The 19,050-nt window shown below is 55.2% G+C and overlaps 1 protein-coding gene across 10 annotated transcripts in view; it reads right to left on the bottom strand.

Annotated features, from left to right (window-relative positions):
* The window catches only part of RPH3AL (rabphilin 3A like (without C2 domains)), a 182,688-nt gene that overhangs the window by 4,198 nt on the left and 159,440 nt on the right, over positions 1 to 19,050 (bottom strand). For all 10 annotated transcript variants that reach the window (XM_030922716.1, XM_030922719.1, XM_010373476.2 and 7 more), the window contains one exon: positions 1,081 to 1,194. In XM_030922716.1, the coding sequence (XP_030778576.1) occupies positions 1,081 to 1,194 (114 nt within the window). The remainder of the gene's footprint in view (positions 1 to 1,080; positions 1,195 to 19,050) is intronic.

The raw sequence follows: 19,050 nt of genomic DNA, 5'->3' as shown, positions 1-19,050 counted from the left end.
TCTTACGTACTAAAATTGGCCTCCCTGAAATTTCTGTCAAGGATCCCAGTTCCTACCTGTGGAGTGACTGACTGAAGCCCTTTTCCCAGAAGTCCTTCGTGTGTTTGAAGGACAGGAAAATGTCTTTCCTTGCCTCTCCCAGGCCTTCTCTGCACCAGTCTCAATGCCCCAGTTAACTCTCTTTCATACAGCAGGTCCCAGAGGGTGAGCTCAGGGATATCCACGTCAGAAGGCGCTTTGGAGGCCACCCGTTCTGTCTCACTTGCTAACGAGAAGGAAATGCAGGCCCAGAGGTCACAGCAGGTCCTGGGGACCTCATGGTGGTTTCATGGCAGGACTGACCTAGTGCAGGGAGTTCTGTACCTGATTTTCTCAGCTCTCATGATTCAGGAGGCGAACTCTCCGCTGGGAACACTCACAGGTGGGCATGGGAGGAGTCCCAGGTGTGTGAGCCAAGGACATGCGGTGGCCTGGCTGGCCCTGGCTCCTGTCCCTTGCCTGCTCTCCTTCCCCCACTGTGTGTACAGAGGAGCCTCAAAGAGCCTCGTTGTCCCGTCCCTAGGCCCGTTTCTCCTTCCAGGTATAGAACTCCTTGGACACCCGCTGGGAAGCAGCAATCTGAGGAAGCGGCAAAGCCACTCTGTCCCTGGGGCCTCAGAAATAAGCAGCACTTTTTTTTTGGTGGGGGGGGGGGACAGAGTCTCGCTCTGTCCCCAGGCTGGAGGGCAGTGGCACGGTCTCGGCTCACTGCCACCTCCGCCTCCCAGATTGAGGCGATTCTCCTGCCTCAGCCTCCCAAGTAGCTGGGATTACAGGCACCGGCCACCACACCCAGCTAATTTTCTTATTTTTAGTAGAGGCGGGGCTTCACCGTGTTGAGCAGGATGGTCTCAAGACCTCATGATCTGCTCACCTCGGGCTCCTGAAGTGCTGGGATTACAGACGTAAGCCACTGTGCCCAGCCTAATAGTTTCATTTCTTTTTTTTTTTTTCTTTTTTTGAGACAGAGTTTCGCTCTTGTTGCCCAGGCTGGAGTGCACCGCACCCAGCCAATAAGCAGCATTTGACTCCCCACCTTACCTGACTCCCTCCAGGGTTTGTCGCCTTTCAGGCCCCTGACCCCAGCGGGCGGGAGTCTGTCCTCTAGGCTGGAGGAGCTGAGATCCGAGTCACTGTCACTGTCGCTGGAAACCACTGGAAGAGACAGACCACAGCACAGGAGGTCACCCGACCAGCCTCTGCCTGCAGGCACGGGCGGAGGGGCCAGGGCCGAGACAATGGCCTGGGGATAGGAGTACGCGCACTTCTGCCGGCCAAAGAGGCGAGTCCTGGTGTGAGGAGGCTGGGACTTGGGCTCTGCATGACCAGCAGAGAGAGTTCGCCTGTTGGCCAGCCATCTCCACACGCCACTCCCCGTTCTAGTTCCTCTGGCAGAACCAGAACCCGCTTGCCGTGGCGGAGGCTGATTCTCACTGCGGTGCAGAGGGGACAGCTCTGAGGCCTCCACGCGTGAGGCAGAAGGCACAAGGCCTGCTCTGCGGGTGCGGGTACAGGTGCGGGGAGAGTCGGAGCTGACCCTCGGGGAGCATTCCAGGCACAGACACATTCACGGAAGCTTCAGAACTCTGTGAGGTAGGAAACAGCACGACCCCCATTCCACAGGCAAGAAAACAGGGGCATACGCCCAAGTCGTAGTGGAAGAGCCGGGATTCTCCTCCCAGCAGGCCGGTTCCACGGCCCCCTGCTCACCACTCTCTGATTTCACTGCAAGAACTGAAGTGGGAGCCAGCAGGCCTGGGCTCTCATCCCAGTTCATCCAGTAACGCACAGTGGGGTCTCGCAAATGCGGAAGGGAGCCAGACGGATGGGGCTGGAATCCCAGCAAGGGGAGGCGAGGATATTGTCACAGTGAACACCTACCGTGGAAAAACTCTCTTTTCTGGACTAAATGGAAACCGTATTTGGCTGGGTACTCAACAGTGGGAGTCATAACACAGGATCCAGCTACCCTTTAAATGTTCTAGTTTAAACACGGAAATGTACATCCATTCACCAATCTTTCGATGCCAGGCTTAGGTGCTTCTGCAAGATTGGTCCGCACAGTCTCTCAGGCATAAACTGCACACGTATTGCATTGTCTGCGACCCCAGTTGCAGTTTCTCTGAATTGCAGCGGGACCCACAGACCCTGGCAAAGCAGGACAACCGCAGAATCCTCCTTTTTCCATTTCTTCCTCTTGGTTCCCACCCCTAATTGTCCTGCCCACCCCTAATTCCATAGATTTTTATAAAGCAAGTTGCTTCCATCAAGACTTTCCAGGGTGGGGCGCAGTGGCTCACGCCTGTAATCCCAGCACTTTGGGAGGCCAAGGCGGGTGGATCACTTGAGGTCAGGAGCTCAAGACCAGGCTGGCCAACATAGTGAAACCCCGTCTCTACTAAAAATACAAAAATAAGCTTGGTGTTGTGGCGGGCTCCCGTAATCCCAGCTATTCGGGAGGCTGAGGCAGGAGAATCACTTGAACCCGTGAGATAGAGGTTGCAGTGAGCTGAGATCGCACCATTGCACTCCAGCCTGGGCGACAGAGCGAGACTCCGTCTCAAACAAACAAACAAACAAAAACAACTTTCCAAAGCCTCAGTTTCCATGAAACAATTCTGTCTCTTTTATGACTCTTCCCATCAATTTGCATAACATTTAATTAAGTGATATCATTCCAATACCGAGTACAACTGCACAGAAAGGTCTGGATCAAGGGTAACCAGCTCTCACAAGTGAGAAACTCAGCAGATGGGGCAGGAGTCAGGGTGCTTGTCAGGGTTTTCCTTGGGGAATGCAGAACGCTGGTGCTTACGGAGGAAGGTTAGGGTGGGTAGAGCTCTTATGCCAGGCACTGTGCTGGGCCCTTACTGAGTACCATCTTCCTCCGTCTTCCAAACAGCCCTGAGCCATGATACCCGCCGGTGGGAGATAAGACTGGAAACAAAATCTGTCTATACCGAGGGTGGCTGATCCCAGCTTCACCCTCTTTAAAGGCTCCCCATGTCCCCAGGACCACCCTGGGCTCCTGCCCTTTGTCTACACTTCCAACTGCATCCCACGCCCCCCGCCGTCTCGCCCTGGGTGCCTCCAGCCTCCTGCGGTTTGTGGCTCCTGCCACCACCTCCCACTGGGACTGGCTTGCCTCTGCCCTGCCCACCTGTCTTCTCTCGGATCAGTTAGAAAACTGCCTCCTCCAGGAAGCCCATCTCACCTGCGCCCTGGCTGGCTGAACGCCCTGTGCTCTCTGCTACAACTGCACCAAACCACTTTCTGCTGTTTGCATGTCTGCTTCCCCTAGCAGGTCATGAGGCTCCTCGAGGGCGGGGACCAAATTGCACATGCAAATGAGGCTGGTGGGGCCTCTCCTCTCTGTGGCCTCTCCTCGCTGTGGCCTCTCCTCCCTGTGGCCTCCCCTCTCTGTGGCCTCCCCTCCCTGTGGCCTCCCCTCCCTGTGGCCTCCCCTCCCTGTGGCCTCTCCTCGCTGTGGCCTCCCCTCCCTGTGGCCTCTCCTCCCTGTGGCCTCCCCTCCCTGTGGCCTCCCCTCCCTGTGGCCTCTCCTCTCTGTGGCCTCTCCTCTCTGTGGCCTCTCCTCCCTGTGGCCTCCCCTCCCTGTGGCCTCTCCTCTCTGTGGCCTCCCCTCTCTGTGGCCTCCCCTCTCTGTGGCCTCCCCTCCCTGTGGCCTCCCCTCTCTGTGGCCTCTCCTCCCTGTGGCCTCTCCTCTCTGTGGCCTCCCCTCCCTGTGGCCTCCCCTCTCTGTGGCCTCTCCTCTCTGTGGCCCTGACCTGTGCACTGGGGCAGGAGTGATGAGCATGGGGTTGGGCCTGGCCTTTCCTTCCTCCATCTGCTCAAAGGCTCTGCCTTTTTCTGTCCTGCTCTCCGGGGGGAAGTTGTGCTTTGGCTCCTTGGACTTTTGTGACGCAGCAGCAAGAGCAGATGGGGATGGGGCATGCTTGTGGTCTGTGTGCCCTCTTGATAGTATGAGAAATGCGAGGAAAACCTGCCTTATTTTGCGATTGTCTTTTGGGTCCTGGACTGAGCTGCTTTGATCATGAATCCACCAAGACTAGACCTCATGGACATCCGTTTTATAAGCATGTATGTAGTTTTGACTCACTGATTAGATGCCAACCTCATAGGTCCCATGAAACAGGGATGGGAGGAGGTGGGAAGGAGCCAGGGATTCCTGCTGGGCTCCTGGAGCAAGTCGTTCTCCATGTTGCCCTTGGGGCAGCTACGGTGAAATTAGAGGCCTGTGGCTCATCCTCCCGGGAGCAGGGAGGTGTCCAGCAGGAGGACAGTCCTGCAGAGGGCAGGGCGGCTCGCCTCCACACTGCTTTCCGCCTCTCTCTGGCAGAGATGCTCATGGGAGGTCCAGTCATGCTTCCTGACTTGGAATGTCCCATCTCCCCCACTGCTAATATGCAAAATCTACACAGTCTGGGGCTGGGGGTGGGCACAGGGCTCTGTCGTGCCACGCAGTGCCGGGCTCCTTTGGTGCAAAGGGACAGATGCCAAAGGACTTGGACGGAGACGACGGGATGGGATGTCCCAGGACTGGGGTTAGGGAGGCAGGCTCACTCTCCGTCTCCCTACTCTTCCCTGTTCTGTCATCTATCACACAAGGTTATGGAGTTGGGCTGGAAGCAGGCGAAAACCGCAAGACAACAATGAACCGTGCCGTGCCATGTCGTGAGGATGGCGTTTGTTATGAGTTGTGCATTTTATCCAAAACAGCAACCCTGGAGGTGGAGTTAGGGTCAGGGTGCCACTTGGCCTAGTCCCCATGTGGTGCCCGTGTGCACAACGATGAACGAATAAAAGGTAGAAACCCTCCCCGAGTTAAGTCAGCTTGTTCTTGCAGAGGGGGAAGCCTTTTCTTCTTCCTCCCTCCGGTGAAATGTCACCGTAAAACCCAAACCTCAGCTAATTTGCCATTCGACTGCCGTTGCCACCTTTCTCCCCGCACAGCAGCTGTGACTGTCAGTCTTCCAGGGCTATTAACAAAGCTTTTAGGCTCATACATCTTCTGGCCCTTGCTCTTCCATCCTCAACATAACACGCTGTGTCTGAAGGCTGATATATTTTTTCCTCTTTAATTCCCCAAAGGCTGAGTCTGGGATGGCTCGCCGACGAGCCCTGAATTCTGCCCACGCCTGATTTTTCAGATGGAAGACGGGAGTACACCAGGGAGAAGGCCGTCCCAACCGCCTTTTGGAGGAAGAAGTATCAGATGGAGCCACCTGGCTGCCGCCGAGACGCAGGGGTGGGGAGAAGCCCCCTCCCGGGCTCACCACGGGGCCTGAGCCACTTCCTGGGGACCTGGCATCCCTGAGGCTTCCCCACCGCGGCCCGGAAGGGCTGCCTGCCTGCCCGGCATTCATCCTCAGCAGCGGCCAGCCCCAGCGCCAGCCGTGCCCACTTCTCTGGAGAGAGGCCAGCTTTTCTTTCCCCTGCTCACTCTTGGCTGGATTTGCAATTTGACTGTCGCCATGGAAACTCAGAGTTTGGTACATGGAGCGGGGGGAAGAGTCTTTCCTTCTGGAAACTCCGTCTTGAGTGCCTCAAAGGACATGGGCAGCAGCTGCGCTGTGGAGACGCCTGGCCTGGGATGGTCCAGGGAACAGGGTCATGCTGGCCGTGTGGCCTCACAGCACTACCCTGGGATGCAGGGGCCCTGCTTCCAGGCTCTGCTCAGCCACCACCTCTCTCCATGCCCCAAGGTATCTCTCCAGGCTTCGCTACAAAAACACAGGGGCTGACCTGGGCACCCACCCTGGGTCCAAATCCTGGGATTCAGGCTCGGGTCAGCCCGTTGGTGGAGACAGCCCTGGTGCCTCTCCCTGGTCTGGGGATGGGGACATGCTCCTTCTGGGCCATACAGCTCTGCTGCCGGTACAAGGAGAGCCAGCGGCCTGTGAGTTTGGGAGGCACTTGTGAGCTACCACTGCTCTGCTTGAAGGCTCCCAAAGCCCCCAGAAATTATGGGAATTATAGAGGAAGAGAGATATTTTCAGCAAACATTCTGCCAAGGCAAAGCAGATGGTGGAAAATTTTGCAGACTAAAAACAAAACAAAAAAATTCTCTTAATGTAAAGGAACGATGATAAGGCCTTGGGTAGGGTAGACACTCCCAATTAGCCGTCTCCAGCCTGTCAGGCAGGCACAGCTGCAGAGACGCAGGGCTGTCGGTCCCTGCTGGGACAGGGGACAGCCGCTCCACCTGCACGCAGGGTAGGATGAGGGGCCTGAAGTCCCACTGAGATGCCTCCCAAGGCCAGGCTCCATCTTGGTGGCAGCAGGAGGGGAGTCTGGGGTGGGGAGTCTCTGGCTCTGAGATTTGGCTTGGTGCCCTGCCTCTGCCACTTCCCAGCAGTATGACTTTAGGCCAGTTTCCTAGTTTTCATTTTTCGTAATGACGTCGTCTCCCTATTTGCCAGGGCTGGTCTCTAACTCCTGGGTTCAAGCAATCCTCCTGCCTCGGCCTCCCAAAGTGCTGAGATCACAGGCGTGAGTGTCCGGCCCCGGAGCAGTCCTTTACCTGTGTGCTCAGGGGCTCACCTGGGGAAAGGGGGATTGGGGGCTCCCACCCCGGGTTGTCGTGAAGGTCAAAAGAATGCGGTCGGCATCTGGCCTGTGGTAGGTGCTTGATAGGCAAAAGTTGTTACAGTGGAGACGCCTCGCAGCACAGCGCTGGCCCTGAGGTGCCCAGGCCAACCTCGCAGGTGGACTCACCCCTTTTGAGGGAACGTGGATTCCCAAACTGGGCTTTGTAGGACACCCAGGACACAGGATGCCTTCAGCAGCCATTCAGAGGCAGAGCTGGGATTTGAACCTAGGCCTTGCTATCCAGGGTCCTGCCTGACCCTAACGGCTCTACCCGCTCAGAAATCCTTCTCTCCACGCGGCCAGTCCCCTCGGTCTCCCCACCATGCTCTTCTGCGCCCCCTCTGGACCCCTTTCCTGTCGCAGCAGAGGCCGCAGCGCGGGGAAAACTCTAGTTCACTCTCAGCAGCTAGGGTTGAGCTCTGGTCCTGCCTCGGATGCTCCTGGGCAAACACCTTAATCTCCTTCAACCTCAGTCTTCCCATCTGTAAAATGGAGACAGAAATAACCACCGTCGGACAAATGGCTTTGCAAATGCAAAAGGCTGTACGAGCCTATAAATATTTTTAAAAATTTGAATCTAATCCACCTCCTCGAGGAACCCATTCTAATAATTTCTCCACTGAAAAGTCTCCTCAACCCTGTGGGCGAAATGCCAACGGGAAGAAGCAGGGAAGACGCGACCTCCTTCCTCTCCCTGCTCAGATGCTGTCTGGCTTGCACTTCAGCTCCTACCAACACCTGCCTTGACTTCCTCAACAGCTTCAGGCGCCACTCGGGGTCGAGGCCATACCTGAATATGCAGCCCCACTGCGGGGCTTTGGACAGAGCGGGTACTCAGGAAATACTTGCTGTTTTCCCAAAACTCCTCCCCAGGACAGGAAACCGCACTGCACAAAGACAGCAGGGCCGGCTGGGGTCAGCCAGGGCTGGCCACAGAGGGAAAGGAGACCCCAGGGCCCCGTCTGTCACCTCCACCCCCCGAGGAGCTGAGGTTTCCCCCAGGACGAGAGCAGGGCAAGCAGCCCTTCTGAGCCACGATGGAGGGATCTCAGGGGTGCCAGGCGCCTCTCCCAGCCTCCCCTAAAGGGACACTCAGGGAAGGGGTGCTGGTAGCCTCAGCCTGGGCAAAAAACAGCTGAACGGCGAGGAGCTGTAGGAGGCTGCTTCCATGGACACGGATGAGTGGGTCCTGGGGGAGGGCACTCGGTTCACACAGAGCCTGCTCTTCTTCCAAACCCACCTCCGGGCCGGGTGCAGGGCTGGGGAAACAAGCTCTTCCTTTGGTTTGGAAACTCCTGCAGGGTCCAGAAAGGGAGAAAGGGGGCTCCAAGGCCTAGAAAGCCTGTCCTCTTAGGGAGGAGCCCACTGGCAGCCAGAAGAGGCTCGGAGCCTGCCCCTCCCTCCCTCAGGGACCCTGAAGTCAGGAGATACGGGTGCGCGTCTGGCCCTTTGCTGGCTACTAACCTGACCACCCCTGACAGCCTCAGGACTACCTCACAGGGTGGGAGAGGGCGTGGTACCTGGGGAGCCCCCCTTCCTTGGTCCCCCATCCAGGCTGCCACGGAAAGGCCCCCGAGGACAGCCCCAGGCACGGGAGCAGACGGGGCACAGACGGGGCTGGGAATCCACATCTCGGGAGTGGAGGAGGTGTCCTGTGCTCGCTTATTCATTTACCATCGATTTTCATTTACTCCCTCCTTCAGGCCCAGAGACAGACAGGAGGCACCGGATAATGAAGACAAATCCTCAAATTAATAGAGCTGTGGTCACCAGCATTGAAATCTTGTGGTCCCTGCCCTCGCTTGAGGAGCTCCAGACAGAACGAAAGGTGGATGGATGGAAGATAAGAACTGCTCCCTCCAGAGAGAACGCGAAGGGCGGCGGACTCTTCAGGGAGAAGGGCAGTCAGAAAGGGCCTCCTGGAAGAGGTGGAATTTAAGGATGGGTATAATTTAGACACAAACGCTGAGGCTGGGGCATGCCAGGCATCCTGGGCAGAGAACAGGAAAAACCAAGGCCAGGAGTGGACTCCTCTGGGGCCAGGACAGTCCCGCTGGCTCAGGAGAAAGGCTCCAGGCTCAGGCATACAGGGGACATGGCCCGGTCTGGGCTGGGTGCTGTCAGGGACGATGACGGCTTCTGGTTTATGACAGAGACGAAGCACAGCAAGTCCGTGCCTCCTGCCCACAGCTGTGCTGGGGTGCAGGGCGTGCTTTTGTGTGCGTCCTGACTCCAGCCTTTCTCTCCGTGTGTCTGGGCCTTCGTTGTTCTTTCACCTCATCTCTTTTTGCCTCTCTTGCTTTTTTTTTTTTTTTTTTTTCAATAGATACAGGGTCTTGCTGTGTTGTCAAGGCTGGTCTCGAACTCCTGGGCTCCAGTGATCCACCTGCCTTGGCCTCCCAAAGTGCTGGGATCACAGGCGTGAGCCACCGTGCCCGGCCTCTTGCTGATGTTTCTAAAATCTCCCTCTGCCTCTGAATTTCTTGTCTTCATTTCCATCCGTGTCTGTGTCTTTGCGCGTTCGGAGCCTCCTTGAGTGTCTCTTGGTTCCTCCTTCTGTCTATGCCAGCTCCTCTCACTCTCCAGGATCTGGCTCTCTGCATCTCTGCGTCTCCATCTCCGTCTTTCCCTCCCCAGGTCTGTCACCTATCCTCAGGGCCCTGCTTTCTTGGCCTCTGGGTTTGTGCCTCAGTTTCCCCCACCTGGACTTGAATCTCAGTCCCTCCTCAGGCCCACGGGGTCTGTGGTCAGAGCTTAGGTATGGGGTGGGCTGCCTGCTTTGCCTGGATCTCCTGTCTACCCCAGGGGCAAACAAGGCAGGGAGGCCCGCCCACTCCTTCCTGTGTGCAGGCCAGGGCCCTGCTGCTTCCGGACACCAGCGGGGAATCAGCTCAGCTCCAGGTACAAGCCCAGGCTTCACCTGTGACGGACAGGAGGCCATGGGAGAGGGCTGCGAGCTGCGCGGAGCCAGGGCGGTTATCTCCTAGGCCTTCGCTGGAGTCAGATGGGGCAGGGAGGCCCCGATTTATTCACTTCACTTAGTCCCCGAGATAGGTGATTGGCTGGAGACGGACGTGCTTCACTGCACAAGGCAGGGCCTAGCATGGGCCAGAGTTTCACACACCGGGCACACATGCCGGGCACACACGCCAGGTTCACACGCCAGGTTCACACACCGGGCACACATGCCGGGCACACATGCCGGGCACACACGCCAGGTTCACACGCCAGGTTCACACACCGGGCACACACGCCAGGCACACACGGGAGCTCTGCACACCAAAAGGAAGCCAGAGGCTGGCCCTTGGGGGCTGGGTTCCACTCTCCCAGTTCAGCTAAGACAGGGGCAAGGGGCCCACAGATGTCACCTTGGAGCTGGGATCGACCAGCCAAGGTTGCCACCGGGTCTTGGGCAGATTAGAGGCAACAGCCATGCTCCTGACTTCCGTGGTGTGGCTAATGAAGTCCTTCTCCTGGAAATCAATCTCTAAGCCACCGAAGAGGCCCCCAACAGGCAGGTGGGCTGCTGGGGGAAGGGGTCAGGTGCAGCAGGTGAGGAAAGCAACAGTAGCTCATTCGTGCTCCGGACTTCTGCTCTGGGCGTGGCCTCTCCATTCATGCCCATCATCACCGAGCTTGTGTCTGGCTTAACCAAGGGCTCCAAAGGTCAAAACAAATTCGTGTGTGGGCTTCCCTGCCATGCAAGATGCGGCCGGGCCTCTACTCCCCAGAGATTTACGGAAAGGGCAGTTTCCTGACTGCTGCGGGTATTTCTCTGCCTTTCCATGCTGAGACTACAGTGCAGATTCGTTGACCTCTCCGGGACTTAGTTTCTGTAAAATGGGACAATAGCAGTGCCTCCATCACAGGTTGTTAGGGGATGACACGAAATAACAGAGATGCACAGCGCCCAGCGCAGCCTGCAATGAGCAACCGTGTCATCTATGGCGGCTACTGCTGCTGCTGTTTTTATCTGACTCCTCGGCACCGAGGGCCAAAGCCCGTCCCTTTTACCTGCACAGACAGACAGGCAAAGGGTACCCAGGCCTCCGCTGAGCCTGGCAGAATGGCAGCTGCCTGAGAAGACCAAGGCCGACTGTCAGCATCTCTCTCAGCGGGACCCACCGCGGCCTCGGGCAGTGCAGTGTCACCCCCTCCCCTAGCCCTGCCTCAGCTGGGATGGATGACATTCACTCCCCAAACATCTGGCTGGACCAGAGCCACAGACATGACTGTCTATGACATTGTTTGATTGTTTGTTTTCTTGACCCAAACAGCAGACCTACACCAGGGAGATCTGAGTCAGTGGCTTTCAAGGTGCCACACGGGGCCTACAGTGCGGTTCTCAGACACTCCCCCCTTGGGAGTTCAAAGAAAACTCCTCCCTTCCTTGTCTCTACACAGTCCTTTGTGGCTTGTGTGTGTGTGCATGCATGTGTGTGTGCGTGCATGTATGGGTGCATGCGTGCATGTGTGTGCGTGCGTGTGTGTGCGTGTGTGTGCATGTGTGTGTGCGTGCATGTATGGGTGCATGCGTGCATGTGTGTGCGTGTGTGCGTGCGTGTGTGTGCGTGTGTGTGCGTGCATGTGTGTGCGTGCAGGTATGGGTGCATGCGTGCATGTGTGTGCGTGTGCGTGAGTGCATGTGCGTGTGTGTGTGCGTGCATGCGTGTGTGTGTGCATGTGTGTGTGCATGTATGGGTGCGTGCGTGCATGTGTGTGCCTGTGTGCGCGTGCGTGTGTGTGCGTGCATGCGTGTGTGTGCGCGTGCGTGTGTGTGTGCGTGCATGCATGTGTGTGTCTGTGCATGTGTGTGCGTGCATGGGTGCATGCGTGCATGTGTGTGCCTGTGTGCATGTGTGTGCCTGTGTGCGTGCATGCATGTGCGTGTGTGCGCGTGCGTGTGTGTGTGCGTGCATGCATGTGTGTGCGCGTGCTTGTTGGCTTCTGTTACCTTTATATTTCAAAAATCCCAGGTATTTCCAGCTCCCTGGGACCGTAGAACCCATGCAGGGAGGAAAATGAACGAGACAGAGAAGGTGCTAACTGAGCATAAGAGGCCTTCCTGGGCTAGGACTTGGGAAGGAAGCCTTGGTTAGTTAGTTCACGGCACTTAGTGAGCGTTTATCACAGCACAACAGCGATGCCGGTGGGTCTGACGGGATTTCGTTTGGCAGCGCATGCCTGTCTGTGTGCAAAGAGGGTGGGGCCAATGTGGAAATGGGGCTGGGCTTTCCAGTCGAGGCTGATCTGAGAGCTGCCTTATCAGCCACTGCTCCACCACCTGCCTGGAACTCCTCCGCAAGCTTCATTCCCTTGGATTTAGACCTGTAAGATGTGAACGCTGGGAGAGAAAAGAATCTGTCCCAGCCCCTCATCCAGTCTACTCGTGGGGGAACCAACACCCAGAGAGGAAAAAGGGCTTCCAACGCCAAGACTGTGCCGCCCAGGAGTCCCCCAGAAAACACCTGCCCTGCAGGGGCTGGGACTGTAAGCCCTGCTGGAAAAGCCACCTCCATGATCACAGCAGCCTGGGGCAGGGTCAAGGGGTCAGGGTGAGGAGTCCAGACACACGGACATGACCTGGTCAGGCCCCTGCCTTCCACGGGCCAGGTGCGAAGGTCAGGGAGTGACGTGAGCTGGACATGAGGACCCTTCCCTTCTGAGAGGAGCATGCCCATTTTTCTTGCAACAGGTGTCCCTGTTGGTCTGTCTTCTATTCTCTCTTTTCATAGGGACGTGTAACAAGAACGGTGTCCCTTTCTTCTTAAATCCACTGCAACGGAGACGCTGAAAGGGTGTCAGAGATGATACAGCCAGGTGGAGACTGCAGCGGGGAGCGGCTACTGACCCTGACCAACCAACTTCCCCTGAGCGGGGAGCGGCCACTGACCCTGACCAACCTCCCAAGCGGGAAGCAGCTACTGACCCTGACCAACCTCCCGAGCAGGGAGAGGCCACTTACCCTGACCAACTAACTTCTCCTGAGCGGGGAGCGGCCACTTACCCCAACCAACTTCCCCCAGCAGGGAGGTATCGGCAGGCTTTCTGATTTCCACAAAATAAGCCAGAGCTCCATTTTTTAAAAAATGAGAATTCTCCACATTTAAACAAGTTGGCAATGAGTTTTAAGCAGCAGGCCAGATTGAATCACCGCTCCACCAGTCTGTGACCCATAACACAGGCCATGTCTGGTCCCGGAGGACAGACCACCACCTCCCGATGCGGAGGCCTTCCTACTCCATTCTGCCTCCCTCTGCAAGCCCCAGCCCCCCGGCCCCAATGTGCACAACACACACTTCCCAGCTGCTCTGCAGGCTGTGGGGAATTCGCGTACCGCGGCTGGTATATGTGACAGAAATGGCAAATCCAGAGTCTGCTAGCAAAATACTGGGGTGGGGAGTGGGCTGGGGGTGAGGAGAGGGAGGCTGAGCTTTCAAAATGCAAAATCTCTCAGGGACAGAGAGAGAAGGAAGGCAGTATAGCAGCAGCTGGCTCTGGGCAGTGAGCGATCCTGTCTGAAAATAAAACATTCTACAATCCACAACTGCGCCTCATTAAGAATGAATGGATCGGCTGGTATAAATAGCACGCCGCGTGAAGAAGTCAGGAAACAGCATATGCGTTTGATGGAAAAACGGCAGCCACAGGGCTGCTTATTAGCTTGGTCGGCAGTGGCTCTGCACAAACAAGACGGGCCCCGGGTTCGAAGCCTGGGTCAGCGGTGGCTCTGCACAAACAAGACGGGCCCTGGGTTCGAAGCCTGGGTCGGCGGTGGCTCTGCACAAACAAGACGGATCGCGGGTCCGAAGCTCGGGTCGGCGGTGGCTCCGCACTCACAAGACGGGTCCCAGGTTCGAAGCTCGGGTGGGCGGTGGCTCTGCACTCACAAACAAGATGGGTCCTGGGTTCGAAGCCTGGGTCGGCGGTGGCTCTGCACTCACAAGAACGGATCGCGGGTCCGAAGCTCGGGTCGGCGGTGGCTCCGCACTCACAAGACGGGTCCTGGGTTCGAAGCTCGCATCGGCGGTGGCTCTGCACTCACGAACAAGACGGGTCCCGGGTTCGAAGCTTGCATGGGCCACGCGGCTTCCCTGATCTTGAAGCACAGAAGGCCTTGCCCTGCGCCAGCCCTGCTCCCAACCTGGGCATAACTCTGGACACATGGTGCCAGCCCACGGTGAGCTTCTCATAGCTTCTGACCCGCAGGACCCCCACTCTAATGTCCCACCTCTGGGCTTGAATGCTCCCATTGACAGGGAGCTCACTCCTCCGTCAGATGCAAAACACTCCGTTCTGTGGTTGGATGGCTGTTGATCAAGGAAACCTAAATGTCCCCTGCCCTGCCTCAGCTCTGCTCTGGGAAAAGTGGCCTTAGCCGGCCATGCCATCCGTTATGTTTGACTATCGAACACTGAAGAGAAATAATTGGGCCAATCGCTTCTTCTCCCAAGTCTCCCTGAGACCTTGAAGGGGACCCGTGTACCACCCTGTTCAAAACCCCCCAGGAGGCCTGCACTGCCCTCTGGGGAAGGATGGAGGGTGGGAGGCGGCAGGATTCCTGCACAGAGGCCTGAGGAGCGACGATGACCCAGGCCTCAGCAGAGAAAGGAAAAGGAATTTGCCTCATAGCCGGAGGTGCCTGTATCCCAGCCTGGGAGCTTTTCGGTTCCTCTCTAAGGGCATGGACGTGAGGAAGAAATGGGTATTTATACCCTGTGAGCAGGGCTTTTTATGGTGCTGGGCAAAGTGGGAAGGCCTCCCCAAATCTGGCCAGGCCACAGCCCAGTGACAAGGCTTTCGAAGATACCCCAGGATCCCGGGCCGAGGTCCACATGGTAAAACCTCATGAATCCAGAGATGGCAAAACCTCATGAATCCAGAGGTCCTGGCTCCCACCTGAGAGAAGGACACGTGTCCCAGAAAGCCCTCTGAACACGGGCTTCAGGCCCCTGGTGTCAGGCACTCAGTCGCAGTTGAGAAAGGCAGACAGAAATGACAGAGCAGGCCAGGCGTGGTGGCTCACACCTGTAGTACCAGAATTTTGGGAGGCTGAGCCGGGCGGATCCCTTGAGCTCAAGAGTTCGAGACCAGCCTGGGCAATGTGGAAGCACCTCATCTCTGCAAATACAAAATCTACCTGCAGGTGCAGTAGTACACGGCCAGCTACTTGGGAGGTGGAGGTGGGAGGATTGCTTGAGCCTGGGAAGCCGAGTATGCAGTTAGCTGAGACTGAGCCGCTGCACTCCAGCCGGGGTGACGGAGTGAAACCCTGTCTTGAAGGGAGGGAGGAAGGGAGGGAAGAAAAGAAAAGAAGGAACTAACTCCCTTTGGGGCAGACCTAGGCAGCGGTGCTGCTGGGTCATGGCTCTGGAGGCTGCTAGCTGTCCTCGGCATTGGAGGCGAAGAACATTCCATCTGAGAATCACTTCCAGCGTAACGACTCCAGGCAGCCTTGCTCCTCCAGCCACACCTCTATCGTTCCTTTCTTTACAGTGACAGCTGGAACTGTAGCACCCGTCTTGTGACCATGAGGGAAACAGAAGAATTGCAAAGATGTCTGTCCTGGCATCGCTGAGCTGCCGAACCGAAGCCGTCACTCCTGCCTCTGAGCTCCGTATTTTATCAGGAAAAGATGTACTCTCGCTACTCAAATATGCCAGGTTGGTGTGGCTACTCTGTGCATAGGGTAGGAATCCAGCTCGAAGGAAAGAAGCCTGCAGAGGGGGTGAGCCCAGCTCTAACGGTGTCACAACCCCAGAACCTGCAGCACCGGTGCCACCATTTACACCTCATATATCACACGGGACCAAAGAGACCAGGCCACATGCAAAAGCTGACTTTGCTGCTGTCATATACGCACGACGATATGCCAGGAAGGGCAGGGCAGAGCACCCACTGTTGGCAGGGATCAGGTGGAGGGGGAGAGACATCGCTCAGAGGTGGATCCTGGGGTCAGGTACCAAGAGGGACTCAGGCCATGCCGTTCCCCGACCCCTCCTGGGGAAAGAAGGAGTGCCCTGCTGAGACCCACCAAGGCAGGCAAATCCTTGGCCGGAATCAACACCCAGCGTCCAGGGGAGGGAGAGAGCAGCAAACTCAGGTAGTCAGAGCACCTGTCCTGCATCTGCAGCGCAGCCGCTGGCTCTCCCTGAGGTAACACAGAGGACGGGAACATGTCTCCTCTTTCCCTAATACTTCCATTGTGTTATTTTTAACATTTCCATCTTATCTATGTGTGATGTGTTTCTGGATACACCTAGAAAGAGAAAGAAATCTAACTGCACCAGCTCCATTTTAAGACAGGTCTGTTACCTTCTCACTGAGTTGAAAAGCAACTTATGGCTGGCGTCCATACATTCTCAGGCTACCCTTTCTCTATTCTTGTCTATTCCACTTGTCTATTGATTAATTCTGCAAATAAATATTCTGTTTATCCTGATGCCAATACTATACTGTTCTTACTGAATACAGTAACTTTACAGAAAGCTTTACAATTTGGCTGTTCTTTCCACTACTCTTGCGATTCTGTTTTGTGTTTTGAGAGACACGGGTCTCACTCTTTCATCCAGGCTGGAGTGCAGTGGTGCGGTCTCAGCTCACTGCTGCTCCAAGCTCCTGGGCTCAAGTGATCCTCCCACCTTAGCCTCCTGAGTAGCTGGGGCTAAGTATGTGCCACCATACCCAGCTAAGTTTTAAAAATTTATTTGTAGAGTCAGTGTCTCTTTATGTTGCCCAGGCTAGTCTTGAACTCTTGACTCAAGCAATCCTTCTGCCTTGGCCTCCCAAAGTGCTGGGATTACAGGCATGAGCCAGTGTACCCAGCCTACCCTTGCTATTCTTAAAAAGTGTTTTTTGGCCGGGTGCAGTGGCTCATGCCTGTAATCCCAGCACTTTGGGAGGCCAAGGTGGGTGGATCACCTGAGGTCAGGAGTTCAAGACCAGCCTGGCCAACACAGAGAAACCCCCTCTACTAAAAATACAAAATCAGCCAAGCGTGGTGGTGGGCACCTATAATCCAAGCTACTCATGAGGTTGAGGTAGGAGAATCACTTGAACCCGGGAGGCGGAGGTTGCAATGAGCCGAGATCACACCACTGCACTCCAACCTGGGTGACAAGAGCAAAACTCCATCTCAAAAAAAAAAATGATTTTTGTTGTTAAGCCATTCTTGACCTTACGAATTTTAAAAATTGAAACATAATTTATACGCCATAAAATTTTTTAGAAAGTACCTTTAGAAAGTACACAATCCAGTGGTTTTTCGTGTAGCCACACATTTATGCAACCACCACCATCTAGTTTTGGAGCATTTCCATCAGCTCTGAGGGAGACCCTGTGCCCGCCAGCAGTCAGCCCGCATGGCCCTCCCCGTTCTCCCCAAGCCCTGGCCACCACCCATCTACCTTCTGCCTCTGTGCATTGGCATGTTCCCACCAGCTCGTACATGTGAGATCACACACCATCACACACCACTGGCGTTTTGTCTCCGGCTTCACTCACTTCGCATGGTGTTTTCAAGGTTCATCCAGGCTACAGCGTGGATCAGCACTTCCCTCCTTTTTATGACTGAGTAACGTTCCACTCTATGATTACGCCACATTTTATCCATTCATCAGATGACGGACTTATGAGTTGTTGCCACTCTTTGGTTATAACGCTCCTGTGAACATTTGTGTCCTTATGAATATTTAAAAATCATTTTAGGCCAGGCGCGGTGGCTCACACCTGTAATCCCAGCACTTTAGGAGGCTGAGGGAGGAGGATCACGAGGTCAGGAGATAGAGACCATCCTGGCTAATATGGCGAAACCCCGTCTCTACTAAAAACACAAAAAATCAGCTGGGCGTGGTGGAACGTGCCTCTAGTCCCAGCTACTCAGGAGGCTAAGGCAGGAGAATTGCCTGAACCTGACAGGCAGAGGTTGCAGTGAGCCGAGATTGCACCATTGCACTCCAGCCTGGTGACAGAGTGAGACTCCACCTCAAAAAAAAATTTAAAAATCATCTTGTTGGTTAAGGATGGTGGCCTCATGCCTGTAATTCCAGCACTTTGGGAGGCCAAGGTGGGGGGACAGCCTGAGCTCAGGATTTCGAGACCAGCCTGGACAACATAGTGAGATGCCCATCTCTACAAAAACATACAAATTTAAAAGTTTGCTAGGTGCAGTGGTGTGCACCTGTAGTCCCAGCTACCGGGGGTGCTGAGGTAGGAGGATCACACGAGCCCAGGAGGTCAAGGCTGCAGTGAGCCATGATTGCATCACGACACTCCAGCCTGAGTGACAGGGCAATACCCTGACTCTAAAATTAAAAAAAAAAAAAAGCAAAAAAAAAAAAACCTAGAAATTGATCTCCATGTCCATCAATAGGTGATTAATTACATTAAAATACACTATATTGTGGGATTTTACTCAGCCATGAAAATGAACAATGTAAAATCTGTATCTGTTGGCCTGGAGGGATGCTCATGATAGTCTTTTAAGAAAGCACCATGCAGAGTGATGGGTGAGAGCCTACTTTTATTGCTAAAACAAAAGCCAAAAAAAAAAAAAACCCACCTCTTTATCAAGTATATGTTTGTAGGAACACAGAGAAAGGGTTTGGAGATGAAGGGAAGTAGAAGACGTTTTTCCTTTTCATACACTTTTTGAATTAACTTGCTAAAATATGTCATGTATTCTTATGTAATTAAAAATAAACAAAGAAAGTCCTGGCACAGTGTCTCACGCTGGCAATCCCAGCACCGTGGGAGGCCAAGGCCGGTGAATTGTTTAAGGCCAAGGGGTTTGAGACCAGCCTGGCTAACATGGTGAAACCCCGTCTCTACTAAAATTACAAATATTAGCCAGGTTTGGTGGTGCACGCCTGTAATCTCAGCTACTCAGGAGGCTAAGACATGAGAATTGCTTGAACCCAAGAGGTGGAGGTTGCAGTGAGCCAAGATGACACCATTGCACTCCAGCCTGGGTGGCAGAACAAGAATGTCTCAAAAAAAAAAAAAAAGAAAACGAAAAAAAATTAACAAAAAATACTTAAAGGAGTAAGAGAAAGGAACCCACCTCAGCAGCATCAATGCTTTTCACCTGATTGCTCTGTGGGTTGAAAAGTTCACGACTTGTAGTATCCATTGATTACCCTTCCTCTTCCAACAGCGCATGAGAAAGAAAATGGGGTAGGCTGGGATGCAGGGAGAAGAAGCTGAAGGAGTTGGGAGCTGCAGATGTATGAGCCTAAGGGATGTTGGTGGGGCGGAGATGGAGGGGGGGACGGGGGAGAGGGAGGAAGGGGGAGAGGGAGGGGGAGGGAAGGAGAGAGAAGGGGAGAGGGAGGGGGGGGAGAGGGAGGGGGAGTGGGAGGGGGAGAGGGAGGGAGGGGAGGGGGGAGGGAGGGGTGCAGAGGG

The sequence above is a fragment of the Rhinopithecus roxellana genome, chromosome 19 (genome assembly GCF_007565055.1).
Source record: "Rhinopithecus roxellana isolate Shanxi Qingling chromosome 19, ASM756505v1, whole genome shotgun sequence".
Classification (NCBI taxonomy): Eukaryota; Metazoa; Chordata; class Mammalia; order Primates; family Cercopithecidae; genus Rhinopithecus; species Rhinopithecus roxellana.
Note: the sequence above shows the minus strand (reverse complement) of the source record. Positions and strands in the feature narration are given on the sequence as shown.